The 13477-nt window shown below is 34.7% G+C and overlaps 1 protein-coding gene across 45 annotated transcripts in view; it reads right to left on the bottom strand.

The window, feature by feature from the left end:
* The window catches only part of PCM1 (pericentriolar material 1), a 108657-nt gene that overhangs the window by 69840 nt on the left and 25340 nt on the right, over positions 1-13477 (bottom strand). For 30 of the 45 annotated variants that reach the window (XR_004440877.1, XR_004440875.1, XM_033226375.1 and 27 more), the window contains 9 exons: positions 10949-11055; positions 8845-9061; positions 6405-6588; positions 5299-5472; positions 4643-4800; positions 4284-4522; positions 1865-2016; positions 1586-1715; positions 322-462 (listed from right to left, as the gene is read on the bottom strand). Coding sequence is in view for 43 of the 45 variants with exons in the window: in XM_033226375.1 (XP_033082266.1) it covers positions 322-462; positions 1586-1715; positions 1865-2016; positions 4284-4522; positions 4643-4800; positions 5299-5472; positions 6405-6588; positions 8845-9061; positions 10949-11055 (1502 nt within the window). In the remaining 2 variants the exon portion in view is untranslated. The remainder of the gene's footprint in view (positions 1-321; positions 463-1585; positions 1716-1864; positions 2017-4283; positions 4523-4642; positions 4801-5298; positions 5473-6404; positions 6589-8844; positions 9062-10948; positions 11056-13477) is intronic. The other 15 variants (XM_033226637.1, XM_033226702.1, XM_033226695.1 and 12 more) reach the window with 1 other exon arrangement.

Here is a 13477-nt window from a genome sequence, read left to right as displayed (position 1 = left end):
ACTACCCCTGTATATATTTCTGCCAAATATTTATTAATAAAGAACACAAATATTTTTAAAAGATAATTATTTTTTAGAAGTTATTAAAAACTTATTTTTCAATTAAAGTTTAAAAATCAAAATGTTTTGTCTTTTTTATATTCTTATAATCTACAATCACATTTTTGTGTCTACTAAAAAAGGCACAAAACAGACTACCATTTACAAACATGTTTCAGGGATATTCAGTTTCCTTTCTTAAGATGTGCCTTACTGAAGAACAAAAAAAAAGAGGAAAAAAAAAAGACTAACTCAGGAACAACAGAGTACAATTTATAATACCTCATTATCTACTATTGAAGAATCTTCAGGCTCAAAAACAGATTTGCTTGTACTGGTCTCGTGTTGATTAACAGTTGGGGTGGAAGTAACAGCTGGCATATATTTTTTGGTGGGACAATTACCCGCACTAGCAGCTGACAGCTAAAAAGGAATTCACAAAAAAAGTTACAAGGAATTAAAGCAATTATATTAATTTAATAAAAGCAGGTACTTTAAATATGGCACTAGGGCTCTAGCGCCATATTTAATCTGCTATCAGACCCCAATTACCATCATCATCCAGATAACTTGAAATAAGAAAACAAAGATGAAAACACAAACTGAGGCTGACAAACACAAGCCCTCAGGAACAACAGAAACAATAGGGATAAAACATAATGGAAAATTTTGTATACTCAACCCAACTTTGCAACTTATTTCTCTAGACATTATTTAGATTGGAGACAAGGAGAGAAAAAGGATTAAAGTAGGAAAGGCAAGGGTTTAGAAAATAAACACATTTGATGTGTTTGCCTTTCTTTGAAAACACAACCTAACTGAAGATAAAGCTACCCAATAAACTCTGGGAAAATATCAGAAGGAATTATTATCTCCTTCCCATATTATTAACTGATTATTTGATATCATCAAAGATATCTTATTTTCTTTTTTGTTTTGTTTTTTTTTTGTTTGTTTCTTTTTGAGACTGAGTCTTGCTCTGTCGCCCAGGCTGGAGTACAGTGGCGAGATCTTGGCTCACTGCAAGGTCTGCTTCCTGGGTTCAGGCCATTCTCCTGCCTCAGCCTCCCAAGTAGCTGGGACTACAGGCACCCGCCATGACGTCTGGCTAATTTTTTTTGTATCTTACAGAAATACAGAAATATTCTCTTACACAGAAAATAAGAGGCCAGGCACAGTGGCTCACACCTGTAATCCCAGCACTTTGGGAGGCTGAAGTGGGCAGATCATGCGGTCTGGAGATCGAGACCTTCCTGGCTAACACGGTGAAACCCCGACTCAACAAAAAATACAAATAATTAGCCAGGTGTGGTGGTGGGTGCCTGTAGTCCCAGCTACTCAGGAGGCTGAGGCAGGAGAATGACGCAAACCTGGGAGGCAGAGCTTGCAGAGAACTGAGATCGCACCACTGCACTCCACCTGGGCAACAGAGCGAGACTCTGTATCAAAAAAAAAAAAAAAGAAAGAAAGAAAAAAGAGTACTTTCAGTTGACATCAGGTTTTAAACATCTTTTTTTAGACAAGTAGAAATAAATTTCATAATTACCTGTAAGTCAGGGCATGCCATTTGCAATGCTTGAATTTTCTCCTGAATGTCAATCAGTTTCTTTCTTTCTTCCTGCAACTGTTTTAGCTCTCTCTGTTGCTGCTGTAGTTTAGCCTCATAAAATTTCTCTCTACAATTAAATTGACATTATATTTATGGACTCCAATAAAATCTGATGAAGCATTAGGCACAACGTAACACAGTATCTAGCTGAGTACCTTCTCCAAAACAGGCACTAAATTTTTATTATATTAAATGAAGGCCAAAAGCTTAACATACCTCGTCTTTTCATTTACTCCAGTATCTTTCTGTGTTTTATTGGCATTTCCTCTAGGGTTATTTGAATTTTGCTTGGTATCTTCTTCTGCTGGGTAGAAGTCATCCAAATTTGATGTATTGGCAGAGATAACTCCTTGAGCTGCATCATCATCCTGAAAGAGCATCTTTACATTAAAACAATCTTGATACCTAAAGACATTATCCAATTCACACCTTAGTAAATACCACTGGTCTGTAAAATTTACATTAAAAGATTAAAGCAGTAAAGAAAGCATGTTTGTAATACATGTTTACACGTGTTCAATATACATTTGTTTACACACGTTTGTATTTGCATACATGTTTATCTCACCTCAACAACTCTTCTTATAATTGAGAAATTTGGAAAAAGCCAATTCCAGTAATGGTTAAACAAGCTACAGTATATCAATAAAATAAAATGTAATCAATGTGTGGAGAAATGAACTCTCATATAAAATATAAAAAATATAAAAAATGTAAAATATTTTTTAAAAATATTTAAAATTTTAAAATATAAAAAATACATATAGAAAAATATAAATACATATCAAAAATTCCGTACATATAGAAATATAAATACACATGGAAATACATACAGAAAATTGCTCTCTAGAAAAATAATTGTTCTGGAGACCAATTAAGTTGTGTCCTTTAAAATGTACACAAACTCTTGACAGAGTAGTTCCACTTCCCCAAATCTTTCTTAAAAAACACAAATGCACAGAAGCTTGTGCAAGTATGTTCTTTGGTGCATTGTTTTTAAATAGTGACAGAAAACAAGTATATATTAACTAGACGCTATTACACATTAACTAAATTAAGGTTCTTCAATATACAGAAACTATACTGCAACTAAAAATAACTACATGTATTGTGTATATATATGCAGTATTAACATTTTATAATTATCATATCTGTGTTTCTTAATTACTTATAATTATATAGAACTATATATACTGACATGAAAGTTCTCTGACAGGATGTGGAGTGGGGAAAAAAGCTACACTACTTAGTGTATTATACATACAATTTGTAAAAACAAAAAAACATAGCACAAAACTTCATGTATTTTTTAAAAAATAGGTGCATAGTGATGTACCTAACTGCACAGATAAGACCTAGCAACTTCAGTGAAGAAGAATGGGAGTATTAATGGAGGTGAAGAGGGAGTTTACTAGTATTATGTACTTTTTTTTGCCTGTAATCTGAGCAATTTGGGAAGCCAAGGTGGGAGAACTGCTTGAGGCCAGTAGTTCAAGACCAGCCTGGCCAATATGGTGAAACCCCATCTGTACTAAAAACACAAAATTAGCCAGGTGTGGTGGTACATGTCTGTAATTCCAGCTACTTGGGAGGCTGAAGCAGAAGAATCGCTTGAACCCCGGGAGATGGAGGTTGCAGTGAGCCAAAATCATGCCACTGCACTCCAACCTGGGTGACAGAGCAAGACCTTGTCCCCAACAAATAAATAAATAAAAATAAAAATACGTACTTTTTTTGAACTGAGAGAGCACACTCACCTTTCACTTGAGTAATTCAAAGTACATAGCATTTCAAAAGAAACTGTTAATAAAACTTGAGTTTTTCATACACAAAAACTATTTTATATGATTTATATACACAACACCTTTATAATATGCTAATAGTTATGTAATTAACTATAATTATATTACTGTATATACAGTTATAAGTGTGCATATTTTGTGTTAATCGTTATGTAATTAACTGTAATTGTGTATTTTTACATTTGTATATACAATAGCATATTTATAGAATTATAGTTAATTGCATAACGATTAACACAAAATATGTATAAACTGCTTTTTAAAATTTATGATTAATAGTTCTAACTTTAACCTTACTGAATAACATATGGTTTTTCTTTTACATACAGTAGGTTAAGATCTCAGGCTCTGGTATCAGGAAGTCTGAATTCTGGCTTGGACAGTCATATAAACTTTGGCAATGAAGATCTCTTTAACCTATTTAATATCTACCTCATTGAGATGCTGCAAGTTCTACATGATATAAGGCCAGAGTCGTCAGCAAAACAAAAACAACAAAACCTCCTCTGTTTCTGTAAATCAAAGCAGCTATATTGTTTATAATAAAGCTATGTTGGTAAATAATCATTCTCATTTATGTATTATGTATGGCTGCTTTTGCACTGTGAAGTTGTGACACAGACTGTATTGCCACAAAGCCTCAAGTATCTAACCAACTCACTCTTAATTTAAAAAGGTTGCTGACCTCTGACGTGCAGAGTGTAAAGTGCTAAAAATTTAAACCTCACATATGTGTATTAGTATAATTAAACCAAAGTAATTATCATACACACATTTTACTTAAGACTATACTATCTGACAAACAGGTTTTTAGAAGACCAAGCAGTATTTACCTGTACCATAGCAACAAGATCTTGTAACTGTCTAAGTTTCTGTTTTGCAGCCATAAGTCTGTTGATCTTCTGTTCAAATTCAGCATCTTCGGGATGCTCATCAACCAGACTGCTCCTGTGACTAGATAACGAAGCTCCACTGACTCCCTCCTCTTCTGCTTCTTCCTCCTCTTCCTCATCATCTTCACCTTGTGCAACATGAATCTCCGGTTCTCCTTCTCTATTATATCGACAATCTGCTGAAAACATGTATAATTAAAATTGGTAATTTAAAAAATAAACTTAAGAGTACACATGAACAAAAACCCACTTTGTAAGAATAACACGGCTAAATTATCTGTAAATATAGTCAGTCATACCTAAAGAAGGAGGCACATTTAGAGCCCTTATGTTGGCAGCAGATCTGTTGTTAATTTCACAATTAGAATTAACTGTTCTCCCATCTCTATTATTAGAAACACATTGTACATTACTATTACTATTTACTTCATTCCAAGTGGAAGCTACTTGTGGATTTCTAGAAGAAAGAAAACAGCCTGAAGTTATTTAAGGCACAAAAAAAGAGAGAAAGAAATCAAAGTTTAGAACTGCTAATAAAATAACTCCAAACCAAGAACATGGTTGGCTATTCCATTAAAATTCAAATTGAATAATTGACTCCTGCTTTTCATTAACTTGTGCATATGTGCTATTTAAGTAGAAAAACATCTGAAAAAAATGAAAATTACACCTAAAAATATAGAGACAGCAAAATGCTAAGTTAGAGACATCTCATGATTTACTCAAATTCAATCTAACAAACAGTAAATTTACTGAACAATTGTACTCCGTATTTCTCTATTCATTTTCTTCACAGGGCAAAGATGATTACACTGACCAAAATAGTAGACTTAAAAGAGAAAAGCTTAAATAAAAGGCAAATAGTAAATACTCTAATGAAGTATTTTTGTTCCCACATTAAAACTATCAAGATAGAATGAATATGCTGGAAAAACATCCCAAAAATAATTCTTACCGAATGTTAGTAACAGGCTCAGAATTTTCTTGCTCAGAATCATATTCTGACTCTTCAGTTTCTTCATCTTTCCTGTTTTCATTCACAGCATCTGTCATCATGTCTGATGTTTGTTCATAATAATGAACTAATTCTCTTAGCTCATTCAATCTCTTTCGAACTTCATTTAACTTTCTGATAAACAAAAAATTTATAAGATTTACAGCCATTTTAGCAAATTAATGCAGACATTATTTTCATATAATAGCAGCTAACACAAACAAAATTTAGACCTAATGAAATATCCACCTGGTGTACTATCCAGGGGGTATGACTTTAAAATAATGAGTTTAATGCCAAGTACAGCTTACTCAAAATCTCACATTTTTTTTTTTTTATGCTGTGTTAGGAACAAAAGCGTAAGAAAATCAATTTCAACTTAATTGTTCATTTTAAGCAGTGTAAATGTTAATAGCACAAAACTTGATGTCAAAAATATTTCTAGGTTTCTCAAGTATAAAAAGTGTGAAGTACTACTCAAATACTACCTCTCAGGCAAATCAGGTATACAGACATTACTGAGCATGTATAGAAGGTTCTTGATTTGTCTGCACATGAGATTTATACACTACATACTATGTTTACCAAAAATAAGAATTAAGTTTGCTGAGTTCTGAATGTAAGTGCCAGGAACTGTGCCAACATTTTTTAATGAAAACATATTTATGAACAGGTGTATTATTATCCCTATTTTGCAGATGAGGAAATACAGGCTTAGTAAGGCTAAGTTATTTGTACATGGTAACACAGCCTTGTGTGATACAATTTCAGGGCTGTCTGATTCTACAGCCTGGTCTCTAAACCATCTGAATACAGAAATATTCTAACTGTAGTCTTATTTTTTATCCTTTACTTGAAAAACAAGAAAGTAGTTATCAGTTCACACACATCTCTTAGACAACTCAAATTATACACATACAACACACACACTCCTCTACCTATCACTTAAGAATGTTTACAAAATTAAATAAATCTCGTTTTGCCAGAATTTTCAACACAAAGGAAAAAAAAATTTATCCCTATTATTTAACTTTAATCTATGTAAACAATGATTATAAATGTTTTACTGGAGTTTTTCAGATGGATTGAGATGGACTTCATTTTCACTCTCATTCTGAGAGACTAAAGAAGCAGCAGGATAAGGACCAGATGATGTAAGGCTACTGGACTCTCCATTGACAACCGGTGCCAAGCCTACAGGAGCAGAGGGAGCTGAAGTACTTCTCTGATCCATACTCCTTTGTGGAGAGGCTGAAGAAAGCACACAAAAAAACTTTTCTTTAAATCACCAGTTACCATACACAAACACTTACAGTTGGCTTAAATACCGAAAAATAAAAAGCAAAAATGACTAACAACTTAGTTTCTGCGGATTTAAATTTTAGAAACTTGTTTATTAACTTACTCCACAATTAAACACATCAAAATGCACACAGAAGACACGTTTACCTCTTTCTTCCGGAGACTCTATCACCTTTACATTATAACCACCGGGTTAAAACAGAAAGGAAAGAAGAAAAGATAGAAATTGACAAGAATAATGATATTCTACCTTGGAAAACTAACTAGAGTAGAACTCTAGTTAGTTTTAACTAACAACTAAATTTGGTAACTAACTTGATAAACTTGGTTCTAGGTTAAGTTAAACAGGGCCACTATGAATGATGTGCAGTACTCAATCTGTAATCTTTATCAGGTATCTGTAGCCAATTAGGTCTTCATCGGTTTTTCATACCCACAGACCACAGAAGTTACATCTGGACACCAAGAAGGAACTTGTCCTGCTCCCGGAGAGAAAGAAAAGTGTGAAAGAGACCATGGTACCTCAAACCATGAAATACTAAATAAACAGCAATAAAAATCTGCTAATTAGATAATGGCTAATCCTCCATGGTCCTTGAACTAAATTTAATTACTTTCTATTTAACTTCTTTTACTATCAAATATAAATCATGCTTAAGAGGAATTAAAGATTAAGAATTTCTGCACTTCTCTACCTCCTACCATTTCAAAGATGCTGTTATTTGCCAGTATCTTTCTCACAAGAACCATCATTATTTGTTGTTCACTTTAGTACCACAATTCCTGTAGGTGGTTTCCAGTAGTCTCCTCATTCTGTTCCTTGACCATCCTACCTTTTGCTGCTGTTCTCACACTGCTTCCCAGTGAGGAAAAAAATGGCCTTTAAGAGTCATCAGCACACAGAATGCTACTTTATGAATACAAAACTGACCACGAGGACTTAAGTGCAACTTTCACATTTTTTTTTTTTTTTCGAGGCAGAGTTTTGCTCTTGTTGCCCAGGCTGGAGTGCAATGGCACGATCTCGGCTCACCACAACCTCCGCCTTCCAGATTCAAGTGATTCTCCTGCCTCAGCCTCCAGAGTAGCTGGGATTACAGGCATGCACCACCACGCCCAGCTAATTTTGTATTTTTAGTAGAGACGGGGGTATCTCAATGTTGGTCAGGCTGGTCTCGAACTCCCGACCTCAGGTGATCCACCCGCCTTGGCCTTCCAAAGTGCTGGGATTACAAGCATGAGCCACCGCATCCGGCCCACATGTTAAGTTTTTCTTAGTTGTGTTCATGTGTTTGTGAAGGATAAAAACTGGAATTATACTCGAGAGGAGGAAAAGACTAGCAGAAGTCAGGGCAAAGAAAGGATACGTTTTAGGGCAGGAATAGTAAGGTTCTTCTGTGGGTGGAAAAGAAAAAGGAGATATGTGGATAATAAGGACCAGAGGCTCCAGAGAAAATGGTTTGGTTGTTTTTAAATCCCTGTTTTCTTTCATTAGACATCAGCTAGAATGTTTAAAGACTAGTTGGAAGTTGCCCCTTCAATTTCTAATGCTCGAGCCTCTATTACTATGTGGATAAGAGACAGGAGCCATGTTTGAAAAGGTATTAGGAATTGAAGACTAGATCTGATTTAGATGAAGAAGGTTAAGTATGTGTGGAACAAAAAAGATAGCTCCTGAAGTTACAGCTGTCTGAGATGATTATCTATATATTTTTTAAAAATGAATACAAGTTCAGCAGTTAGAAGTTTTGGACTCTCCATACTAAACCATATATACAAGTTTTTCATAGTTTTTTTTTTTTTTAAATCAACACTCTGTGTTTCATAGTTTTGGGTTTTTAAACCAAAGTACTAACTGGATTAACTTTTAAGGCAAAATTTTGAATATGTTAAAAAAACACAGTATTATTATGTGCACGTATCAAATATTACCTTCTCTTCTACCTTTCCCTTATTAAAATCCTACTAATTTTTCAAGGTCCAACTGTACTCTTTCCCTTTTCTGAATTATAAAACTGATTTACCACGTATTTGGCTTTTATATATATTGGCTTGTAACTTAAAAACTTTTCAAATATAGGTCTTAAGTCCCTACAAATATTTTTGAGGAGCTATGTGTTCATTCACCAAACACTAAATTTATTATGTGACAATATGTATATTTCTGTGTCTTATACCCAATACTGCTGAACCAGATTTACTCACATGATGAATTGTTAAGATGCTGATCTCGAAGTGTATGAAGTTCTCCAAGCAATTTGTCCATTTTTTGTTTCTTTTCCTGCAGCACTCTCATTTTGCTAAACAATTGGACTTTCTCATCAGGTAAACGTTCTGAAGCTGATGGATTCCTGCTCTGGGAAACCTCCTTGGTTAATGAAAGACTTTCTGCCTGTCTTCTATTGTCTGGAACAGCTGGAGGCTTATTAAAAAACAAAAACAATAAAAGAAGAAGAATTAAGACTAAGGCAATTAAATGCATTCTCATTTTTTAAATGCACAAATATCCTTTATAAAGAGAAAGAAATATTTGCTAGGTTGTGCTGGTAGGTAAGTATGTACTCTTACTATTCCCAAATTCAATACGGTTTCCTGATATGCCACTATTAACATATGAAATCATCCCTCAGTATCGGTGAGGGATTGGTTCAAGGACCCCTGAGGACACCAAAAACAGCAAATACCCAAATCCCTTATATAAAATGGTATAGTATTTGCATATAATCTACACACATCCTCCTATATACTTTAAATCAGCTCTAGATTACTTATAATACCTAATACAATATAAACACTATGTAAATAGTTGTTAAATTTTTAAATTTGCATTTAAAACATTGTTGTGTTATTTTTCCCCAAAAAATATTGCCGATCCATGGTTGGTTGAATCCACAGATGTGGAACCTACAGATACTGAGAGCTGACTCTACATGGTTTTACAGACACATAACCACACAGAGGTCTTGGATTCACTAGCCATCATTACTTGAATCAAAAGTAGTAACAATGCCACGTTATATAAAATAAACCTTCAAAAATCTCATTCTCTCTCTTGCCTTCTTTCTAGAACTACCACCGTAAACTTTAACTTCTTAACCTATCAATTTTTCTCTTTTTTTTTTTTTTTTTTTATGAAACATTTCAAGAATCCATCAGGGCTTAGGAAATAATAAGAAAACCTCCCATTATGCTTAGTCAAATTTTAAGATTATCCCATATTTGCATTAATTATTTTAAGAAAAATATAACATTACAGATTTAAGTAAAGCTCTGCTTGTACCCTTTCCAATGTCACTACCCACTCCAGAGATAACTCCAACCTGGAATCAGGTATCTACCATTCTCATATGTTTTTATTTTCTAATGCCTATGTATACATACGCTAAAAATACAGACTTTTTTAAAAATAAGGTAAGTGGTATCCTTCTTAAACTTGAATTTTGTATTCATTAGCAATGGCTTATTTACTGTAACTGCTGTAAGGAATTTCACTCTATATAAGAATTCATTAGCCCATTTCTGTTCATGGACATTTGGGCTGTTTCTGTTTTTTTGCTATTAACACAGAGTTGCCATGAACATTCTTTTATCTATCTTCTTGTGAACACGTGAGAGTTTCTCTAAAGTAGGCCCCAGGTCTACCAAAAAAATTCACTAGGTACTGCTATATAACTCTCCAAAGTGGTTGGGCCATATTCTCTCATTTTCACTTGCTCAGCAAGAAGACAAGAGACACTGCATCTTCAATCATACTCACTTCCAATGGAGGGGCATTAATTCATCATCCTTTTTTACCCAAGGCCCACATAATGAAAATCTGCATTTATATCACTTACAAAGTGCATCAAATTAAAACACTAACTCTCAAGAACTTTCTTAAAATTGTTAGTAAATTATTCCTTCAAATGAGAATTCCAAGGTTGTATGGAGTCCCATGTACCTAGTCGAAGGACAGAGATTTAAAGCAGTCTTAATGGTTGTAGACTATTAAGTCTTGTAGAGGAAAAAAGATGTCATCCAGTAGCATACAAAGAAAAACTTCACTAATCACGTCATTCAAAGAAAATTCTCCTCTAATTTAGTGATTCTTAAAGTATAGTCCCCAGACCACCGGCATTGGACTGAGACGTGGAGAAACCCACCCCAAATCCATGAATCATAATTTTGGAGGTGGGGGGACCCCACCAATCAGAAACCTACACTGCCAAACAATCATGCCAGGTGATATATATGCTCACTGAAGTTTCAGAATCACTGTTGTAATTAACATGATTTTTTAAACTCAACTATACTGAAACACCTAGGTTACCTGAGAATCACGAAGCTGATTATGAAAACGCTGAATTAAGTCATTCAGTTCTTCATTTAGTTCAGATGTGATACTGACGCCAGATAAGCTACCTGCGGTTTCTGCAACTGGAAAGAAATTAATAACTATTGATTAATATAAATAAAACACCTTTTTTAATCTCTGAGAAGCTAAAAATAACTTTTAAAAAATAATTTAAAAAGCTCACCTACGTACCTTGAAACTAGTTAACAATCCTATCTATCTGCCAACAATCATTTTATTAGAACTTTCCATCTAACTTAAAAATGAAGGGATGGTCACAAAACTCTAGTAAGTGATTCATCTTTTTCTGTCCCAACATACAAGTAGGGTTACTATTACATCCCAATTAATAGTAGTGACTCAGTGGAGCAGGTCTGTCTAAGGTCAGTGGGGAGTGGAAGGGAAAGTGATAGTGTAAAAAAGCACAGCTGATTCTGACAAGTTTCAATCTCCATGTTCTTGAATAGAATCAATTCTCTGGTAGAGTGGCTGGCAAACTTTTCTTAAAGGTTCAAATACTAAATATGTTAGGTTTTGTGGGAAATACAGTTTTTGTCTCAACCACCCAGATCTGCTTTTACAGGGTAAAAGCAACCACAGACAATGTAAACAAATGGGTATGGCTGTGTTCCCTAAAACCTTATTTCAGGCAATGAGCCAAACTCAGCTGACCATAGTTTGCTGACCCCTGCAGTAAAACGGATAATTTATTGACGTGGCTGTTTATGATACAAGTCATACTAAAAGACTGTGGTTTTTATCTTCTTAATTTAAAAATAATGTCCCCATATTCATAAAGCAGTTTTGTGACAACAATTTTCATAACAGTTACTGTTCTACTAATGAATAACTCCATCCTTATCCTCACTTCTAACTCTCCAACTCTAAAACAGACATCGGTGGCCAGGTACAGTGTCTCACACCTGTAATCCTGAAACTTTGGGAGGCCGAGGTGGGCAGATCACTTGAGTACAGGAGTTCAAGACCAGCCTGGGCACCACAGTGAGACCCCATCTCTACAAAACTACAAAAATAAGCCCGGCGTGGTACACCACGCCTGTAGTCCTAGCTATTCAGGAGGCTTGGGTGAGATATTCACTTGAGCCTGGGAGGCAGAGGCTGGAGTGAGTCAAGATCACGCCACTGTATTCTAGCCTGGGTTGATGCAGCAAGACCGTGTCTCACAAAAAAAAAAAAAGAAAAGAAAGAAAAAAGACAGTTGGTTATAAATTGCTACTGTTTTAAAGGAAAACACTATCTTTTTTCCACTGAGAACTGAGAATATCAAGGCTATGTGGAATCCTATACATCTAGTCAAATCTCTGCTGAGAAGAAATTACAGTACTGATAACACATGTAACTTGCTAGTTAAGTGGTGAAAGGGACACGCTTTGAGGTAACATAATTATCTCAAGATAATATCTCATATACCAGATTAAATACTGTAATTGTAGCTTTTCATGGCTGTTCATTAGTACGCCCCTGCAAAATATCACAAATCCAAGACTAAATGTTTTAAAATTACTAAGCTAAAATTCTTTTTGAAACAGTATGAAATAAATTCAAACTCATGTGCATTCTACTCCTATTCTGTGACTCATAATAGTGTATTTTTTTAAAGAAATTATCTGCTTACTTTCAAAAGTTCATATTCAGAAACAGAAACAAGACCCCTGACCTAGAATTCAACAAACGTAATTCTGCTAAAATTCTATATAAATCTAGGCAAGTCACAAACTCTGTAGAGTTCCTTCGCTATAAAACAGAAAAAAGAATTAAAGCTCTGAGTAACCTAGAAATCTCTGATGATCAAAGGAGATTATGCAAGTTTAGAGATTAATAGAACTATCAAGGGAAAGCTTTTAAATTTGATATTTCAAACTCGAAAAATATTTAAAAGGTTAGCCATTAACTAAACTAGTATTAGTCATTATGTTAAAGTATTTTAATTACCATTTCCTAAATTATCGATTTCCTAAATATAAAAGCTAACGGTACTTTACATTTTACAACGGAGAAATGGGGACAAAAATCTTTGTAATTATTACTATATACAGCTATGTAATTATTACAAAACAGTAAGTTATTGGCCAGGCAGGGTGGCTCACGCCTGTAATCCCAGCACTTTGGGAGGCTGAGGCGGGCAGATCACGAAGTCAGGAGTTCGAGACCACCCTGACCAACATGATGAAACGCTGACTCTACTAAAAATACAAAAATTAGCCAGGCATGGTGGCAGGTGCCTGTAATCCCAGCTACTCGGGAGGCTGAGGCAGGAGAATCGCTTGAACCTGGGAGGCGGAGGTTGCAGTGAGCCGAGATCATGCCATTGCACTCCAGCCTGGGAAACAGAGCAAGACCCCGTTTCAAAAAAAAACAAAAAGAGTTAAGTTATTTGAAAGTCATAATGTTCCTTATGAAAATGTAAACTTAAATTAGGTATAACAGGGATTAGACAGCTGAGTCAGTGGGCTAGGTTTGGACAGCAGAATAAAGTGATTCACA

Source organism: Trachypithecus francoisi, unplaced genomic scaffold (assembly GCF_009764315.1).
Source record: "Trachypithecus francoisi isolate TF-2019V2 unplaced genomic scaffold, Tfra_2.0 Contig01440, whole genome shotgun sequence".
Classification (NCBI taxonomy): Eukaryota; Metazoa; Chordata; class Mammalia; order Primates; family Cercopithecidae; genus Trachypithecus; species Trachypithecus francoisi.
This window is presented reverse-complemented; position numbering and strand designations above follow the sequence as displayed.